Source organism: Miniopterus natalensis, chromosome 5 (assembly GCF_054644295.1).
Source record: "Miniopterus natalensis isolate mMinNat1 chromosome 5, mMinNat1.hap1, whole genome shotgun sequence".
Taxonomy (NCBI): domain Eukaryota; kingdom Metazoa; phylum Chordata; class Mammalia; order Chiroptera; family Miniopteridae; genus Miniopterus; species Miniopterus natalensis.
In genome coordinates this window covers 65,032,560-65,040,324 of record NC_142085.1, presented here as the reverse complement: position 1 = coordinate 65,040,324, position 7,765 = coordinate 65,032,560, and the positions used below count along the sequence as shown (strand labels likewise).

The following is a 7,765-nucleotide window of genomic DNA, read 5'->3' as shown; positions in this document are numbered from 1 at the left end:
CATGGCAGCTTTATTGGTAATAACCCAAACTGGAAAGAACCCAGATGTACTTCAACAGGTGAAGGTTTAAACACAGTAGTACATCCATGTCATGAAGTACTACTAAACTATAAAAAAGTGACTATTGGTACAACTTCAACGGATCTCCAGGGCTGTATGCCGGGTTAAAAAAGCCAGTCCCAGAAGGCCCATACAGGATGCTGCTGCTTATATAGCATGCTTGCGGCGATAAAATTATAGAAATGGAGAACAGATTACTGGGTCCCCAGAGTCAGAGGTGAAGGGGCAGGAGTCCTTGTAGATGAGTCACATGTTTAGTTTTATAAAACATTGCAAAACTACTTTCTAGAGTGACAGTAGCATTTCACGTTCACATCTTTGATGTATGAGTTCAGTTTCTCTGCACTTTCACCAGCATTTGGTACCACTCTTATTTTAGCTGTTCCGATAGAAATGTGATACCTCATTGTGGTTTTGATTTGCCTTTCCCACATGGCTAATGTATAGTATCTTTTCATGTGCATACTTGTCATCCATGTGTACTCTTTATGTCTTTTGGCTATTTTCTAATCAGATTGGTTTATTTCTGTTAAGTTTGAGAGTTCTTTATATATTCTAGATACTTGTCCTTTATCAGATACGTAGTTTGAAAATATTTTCGCCCAGTACATAGCTTTGTCTTTCCATCCTCGTAACAGGGTCTTTTGTAGAGCAAAAGCGTTTAATTTTCATTAGATTCAGCTTATCAATTTTTAATAAGACCTTAAATGTTTCAATTAATTATTGTCTCGCTGTTCCTATGTTCGACTTGTATTTGGCCAGTATTACCCCTTTTAGTACTGCCCGGTGACATCTCTCAAAGTATCCCCATTTACTGTGCAAAAGCTATAGCATTCCTTCACTCTTGATTTTCTAAGGTATATAGCATAGAGAGCTTGTTTACTTTTTAGTGTATTAGAACCAACAGGATATGTATATGGAATTGTCACGCTGACTACAAGGGCTGACAAGTCTAAAATCTGCAGCTGGCAGACAAAATCACAAAAGACTGGTGTGTGTAAGGCAATGGCACCATGGCTGCTTGGGTTGTTTTTGAGGGAGCATTGGAGGTATTGTACAACCTCTGGGCTCACAGGAACGTTCCCTTTGACATTCCAATCCAAGTCAAGGTTAACAATGAAAAGTTAACCTTGATAGCATGTACCTTGATATATGTTGAAAATGATACTTCACCTCTGTTCTTTCCCAAAACCCAGCACCCCAGTCTAATCATGAAAAAAAATCAGGTAACCCCAAATTGAGGGACACTGCAAAACACCAGGCACTGTTCCACAAAACTGTCAAGGTCTAGCTTATTTGTATTGTAGTCTGTTTGACACCAATTCCTTGAAATTTGATTATTTGCTTTATAGCCTAATGCACAACCAGTTCTCAAAAAAATTTCATGTATGCTTGAAACAAAGGTCTAAGTGCTAATTCTTAAATGTAGCGTTCTATACATGTTCATCAAAACGACATACAACAAAATACTTCCAGTATTACACATTAAAATGTGTTCCATACATACATTTAAGAAAGACTAATAAAAACAATATATTTTCCAATCTGCTTATGTGAGAGGAAAGAAATCCTAGAGAAAATCCATGCAGGCATGGAGAAAACATGCAAACTACACAGTGGCCCCAACTAGGAACTGATTTCTTTTCCTCATCAGCTTAAAACGAAACAAAAAGTGAACGAAGTATTATTTGAGGACGTGCTGTAGTGACACACCCTAAAAAGAACATTTAGTTCTCTAAAGTTCTCTCTCCTCTCAGTCTCTCAACTCTTTTTCACCTGAAAACCTATATGAAAACTTATGCGGAACTGTTCTGAGGCCTTTAATTAGTTCACCAAGATCCCACTCTCTGAGCCAAATATTTCAGGATCTGCTAAGAAAGGGTTTCCTATCCCTCTGTGCTAGGCTTTACTCTGCTCTTTTACATCATAAAAAGAGAAATTCCAAGATATTAAGAGACAGAATATGGCCAATAGGGAAGTCATCTGTGTAATTCCTCATCAATAAACCCTATAAAATACTCAGACATTAGCCATACTGCTTCTGGCCCCCTGCCTGTCTTTAAGTGATAAAAGAGGTAGCCTTCTCTTGCATTAAGTCTCTATAGTCTCTGAGCACCTCTGAGTTCCAAAAGGTGTAGCTGATGTGACTTTCTCTTACCTTCTCTCAGAACAAAAATTATAGGCCCTTAGTGGCATCCAGTGATAATGTTCTTTACTCACTTGGAACAATGAGAGGCATACTTCTAAGTTCTTTATTAGAAACAGAAAGCAAGTCACTATAATTTTTAAACCAAGAACTATAAAACACATTAAGTTTAGAGACTTTATATTCCTCCCTTATTGCAATACACAGTTTATCTTTTGAGATGAGGCACAAAATTCATGGTGTAACTCATATTAAGAATGGATAACAGACTCAATTTTTACAGTTTCAGTCTATCTACTTCCTATGAAAAGAAAAAAATGGTACACGTGGGTGTCATCTCCAAAGAAGACACATAACAGACACTAATATGCAACATTCATTATATTTATTTTACTAAATATTATGGTTCAAAAAAACAAACCAAAAAACTTTTACTTAAAACTAGTCCAAGTAGGTGGATTGGGCTGACACGATCCCACCCCCTTCCTTCTATGTATACAGAACTGGAACCATATCAGACATCAAGCACTCATGTATACTTTGCCTTTCCTGTTGAACATGAACTTCTCTGAACCGAGAGACAAATGAAATTTTACAAGATACAGGCACTTTATGTTCCCAGTTTTAGAAATAAGCCAAGTGAAAAATACTTAGTAAAAGTAACAGGAACAGAGGAAAGCTTTAGGAGCTCTACCATTAATTTTAGTGACTTACACTCAATGCAAACAGACAGCATCAAACAAGTAAAACAAAAGTTTAACTGGGGTTAATGGGCATATATATAAAAAATAATTCAAATTTACTACAATTGGAAAAAAATGCCCATATAAATCCAACTTAAAGATGTGCAATAATGTACATTAAATCTTGTGTACCTACATAGCTGAGTAACATATGAAAGCTTTGCAAGACTGTGTGGTTAGTGAGAAAAGCAAAAGGTGCTTTTGATTCCACAGTATCCAATTAAACAGAACAAAGCAATTTACAAAAAAAAAAGGTACCAAATAATACTTTAAAATAAATAGTTCATCATTTTGATGAATATATACAGAGAGTCCACTTCTTGGGAATTTAGCTATCTAAAAGTGGCATATCACTATCCAGAGGTGCAGGAGCAAGTTCACATAAATAGAACAGAGTGGCTTCACTAGCTTCGGCTTCAGTCAACGGCTCCAGGCGAACAAGCTTACTTTGGGTTGGTTCTGGGTCCAGGCTGCTATCCAGAAGCTCATCAACTTCTATGGGTTTATCTACAGAGGACAGAACTTCTGATGATGCTGTGCTCCCCTGTTCAACAGCAGAAGCAGGGTTCCCATCAAGGAATGCAAGAAGTGGAAAGGCAGTGTACTGGATAAGCTGTTTATCTATAACAAAGATTAGAAAAAAGCTCTTTTATCACCAGCTGATACAGAGTTCAATATGAAAAGTAGAAAAAACAAAAACAGAGATGTGCTTATATGCAATCACTAACCCAACAAAATAAGAAAGATATTTGTCAGTAAATTAAAAATTGTTCAAGTCAGAAGTCTTTTATTCAACAATTAAGAAATGAAGGTTCTTTCAGTTCTCCTAAAATTAAGTAGGAAAACAATTTTTTTAATAACATTACCTCACCAATTCAATTTTCTCTGTATGCTGGAACCTTGACACATTATGCATAGAACTGAGATCAATACATTCTATGTCCAACTGTTAAGGCAAGAATTTCACTGGCATGAATTAGTTTCTATGTAAGCCTCCTAATTTTGACAATCTATAGAAACTAGTAATACATTTATACCTACCTGTTTTGGGCTTAGATTTTCTCCCCTCTTCTGAAACTGGCTGAATTACATTGTTCTTGGTAGTTTCTAATCCTTTATTCTCAGACTAAAAGAGAGAAAAATAACAAAAGTACTTTTTCATATTTTCTATGTTCCTGAAAACAGCAAAAAATAAAAAAACTGGTACATGAATACTGGTATATTATCTGACATATACAGGAAGGGGGAGCATCAGGAAAGATGGACTAGAGAGAGAAAAGAGATTTGAATAGAATTAACAAGATTGGTTAAGAAACGATTGCTGTCATCAAGTGGATGAAACAAAGATCCTGAACTAGGATGACAATAAGTATGAAAAGGAAGGGGCATTTCAACAGCAGAAGAGACAGAACTTGTCACGGATAAAAGACGGGAACAAGTCAAAGATGGCTGGTTTCAAACTTCTAATTAAGAGATCATTCTTTAATTTTAAAGTGTTCATTAAAAATATATTACACATTTCTCTTCATTCACAGAGTAAATGAACACATTTATAGTAGTTGAGGGTAACATGGTGAAATCCTAAAACTATTTATCCCTATATTTGGAAGCCTCAAAGTTGAGGTGGTTCTTCGTTTCCTTTATGTGGCTCTTTCCGTTCTTTTCTGTCATTTAAATTGCTTCTTTCAACCAGTGTCTTCTCTCCTTACATGTGATTGTAAGGGAATTAAATCTCTAATGCTGTTAAATTCTTCAATGCCCCTTTCAACGATGTTCAAAGTGAAGTGCAGAGGTTCACAATTTCTCCTAAATAGCTGTAAGTCCCATATAGCTGCATGCTGGTTAGTTATATATGGTGTAACAAACATACTAATTCCTGTAATTCCCTGATATTGTAAAATAAAGCAGTATGAGTTTCCAGGATACAGAGAGAACAATGCCAAGATGTAATAAAAACTTATACCTTTCCAAAAATTTACATAAAAATATTTCTCCTTTAGCATTCACAATAAACATTAAAGCAATATTATTTTTATTTTTATACTTCTTAAAATAGGTATTTTCCAAGGATACCACTAAAACATGAGAGAACCAGGATGGCAAATGGGTTTCAGCTCCCATGCAAATGCTTATTCATTAGTAGTGGCCACTTAGATTCCTGTATTGAGGAGTATAAGGTATCCTGATTTATTAGGAAAGAGTCTTGTAATCCATGCCACATAATACCTGTCATGAGCAAAGGAGTAACAGTTGATGTGCGAATTATTTGAAAACGTTAATCTAGATTCTAGAACTATAATGAAAAGTTGCTCTCAAATTTAATTTTTCTATAGTATTTTGGAGCAATATGCCAACTGCTATTTCTGAAAATTGTATTTAAGCTATTGGTTTGTGGAATAGGGAGGAGATCCAAGAATAAAGAATGACTCAATGTCTACAAAATATAAACAGCATATCACATTCATTAAATAAATGCATGATATGGGTTCACTCAACTTAAGGGCTGACATTCAATAACATCATACTTACTGAAACACAGTGAGATGGTCCATAGAACCTTACAACATAAATCTAGGCAAACTATAGTCCACATGCCAATTCAGCCTGCTGCCAGCTTTTGTAAATAAAGTTTTATTAGAGCTAAGCCACACTCGTTCTTTTATGTACTGTCTATGGCTACTTTTACATCATTACAGAGTTGAGTAGTTATGACAAAAGAACACATGGCCTGCAAAACTGAAAATATTTACTAACTGGCCTTTACAGAAAAAGGTCTGCCAACCCATAACATAAATCATCCAAAACTGAATGTATAATCAACTTTCTGGTTTAAAGTTCACAAATTCTTTCAACTCTAAGTTATCCAGGCTATAACATCTGAAAATGTAAAAAACCTGGTTAGGCTATCCTTATGTGTGGTAATAGTCAGAAAAACTGTACCCCCTCCTCACTATAATCACTCATATTTATTTGATATGTGTTCATTTTTAAACTATATTTGATTCCATTAATATAGAATTTGTACAAATTTCAGATGACTTGATTTACCTTTGTAATCCATGAAAAACAGAGGTTACTAAACAATTTGGTATAAACACAAGATAAATGGAGTATATACCTATTCGAGACAATAAGCAGCACAAAGTAATAATTTCTTTATGTCTACTCTAAAAACCTCAAATTGTCCCTTATTACACATAAAAAACCAGTTTCAAAGAATTTCTTATTAACACGTGCTAATCCCAACTGGACTTCCTACACCTTTAAGAAAATAACAAAAAAAACATTACTTAAACTTTGTTTCAATTTGCCTTTACTATAAAATTAGTACAGATCCCTGAGCTTTTACTACATTCTAATAAAATGAAGAAACTTACTTAAGAATACAGGTACCAGTAAATTCTCAATAAAAAATGCTGAGAAGTTTATAGAAGAAGAATGCAAAACGAAGCACATAAAACATAAAGAAATCATATTTTAATAATTTATTTCAGTGATACAACCTGATCATGCTAAGTTTAATCACGTGATCTCCCAGCACTTTGAGGGCTGATTTCATAATGGTAGCTAATTGCACAAGTGCCAGTGAAACTGGGTAATGATTTACCCCATAACAAAAAGCTAATTTTTCATCGAGAATTTTACTATCTTGATTGCACATTTTAGTTAATATAAAATGCTTTGTAACTGGGAGTGGTATTACTCTATGCTTACTAGGACTTTTAAAAAATTCTTATAGCTATGGGTCCTGAGCAACGTGAATTAAAACTTACTTTTGTATTATTGATGTAATCTGTGGGATTCATCTGCACAGAACTAGTGAAAAGCTGAAAGACCAAACAAGAAAGATAAGTTTAAAAAATATTTTAAAAACTAACTGTGTTCAAAATTTTATACAGCCATGTTGAGTGAAGAGATGTAGTTCCTGCACTAGGAAGTTTCCATAAGTAAAATAAGTTTGGAAGAGAAAAGCACGAAAGCAGAAAGAAAAATAAACAAAAGCAGAGCAAGCTAGCCCATGCATTAGAATGCATGTAAGAATTTATCTGTAAAACGAGGAAGTAAATCACTTGAGATAAATGGTGGTTATCCACAGCTCCCCTCTCCTTCATTTCCTTTCTTTTTCTTCTCCCTAAATGCCTTGGGTCTTAAGTGGCAACCAGGACTGAGTTCCTTGCCCTGACACTAAGTCTTCACTAACTATTTGCTAATTATGTGATAAATTTATAGAATCTCTTCTATGATAGTGACTCCTAGATTACAAATGGCATACCTCCTTGTTGGTTCTTCTTACCTCATCCAGCAAGGGAAGCTGTAAATGCTAAAACCACTGCTTACTGAATTCCTCAGTCCAGCCAGTTTACAGACATAACTTTTGTTTAAGTCATAAGTTTCAAACTAATTCATTCCACAGGAACTTTTTGACCATATAAGAAATAATTGACATCATAAAGAATATAAAATGAAGACACTATTCCTGCTCTTCAAGAGCTTACAATCTAAAAGACAAGGTAAGAACAACATCAAATAGCAACATATGATCAGATACAATCCAGTATTATAATAATAATGGATGGCAGAGCTCAAAAGTACTAAGGAGTTAAGAGAAAGAAAGAAAGAACAATACAGACACACAAACATATGCATACATACACAAGATAAAGAAAAGGTCTGGATAAAGCTATGCAACATGTATCAGTCAGTCCCTGAGGACTGGTTAATGACTTGGAAAGGAAGGACGGAGGGAAGAACATACTATTATACCATTAGCAACAACAGAGAATACGATGACCAATCCAAATTACACATAAGTTCT

General features: G+C 34.8%; 1 protein-coding gene across 2 annotated transcripts in view; it reads right to left on the bottom strand.

Moving 5' to 3' along the window:
• Positions 1–2,574: 2,574 nt before the first annotated feature.
• Positions 2,575–7,765, bottom strand: part of HSF2 (heat shock transcription factor 2) — a 30,823-nt gene continuing 25,632 nt past the window's right edge. The window contains exons 11-13 of one of the 2 annotated variants that reach the window (XM_016212660.2): positions 6,723–6,776; positions 3,991–4,075; positions 2,575–3,570 (exon numbers count right to left, since the gene is read on the bottom strand). In XM_016212660.2, coding sequence (XP_016068146.2) covers positions 3,278–3,570; positions 3,991–4,075; positions 6,723–6,776 — 432 coding nt within the window. In that variant the 3' untranslated portion in view covers positions 2,575–3,277. The remainder of the gene's footprint in view (positions 3,571–3,990; positions 4,076–6,722; positions 6,777–7,765) is intronic. The other variant, XM_016212667.2, reaches the window with a different exon arrangement.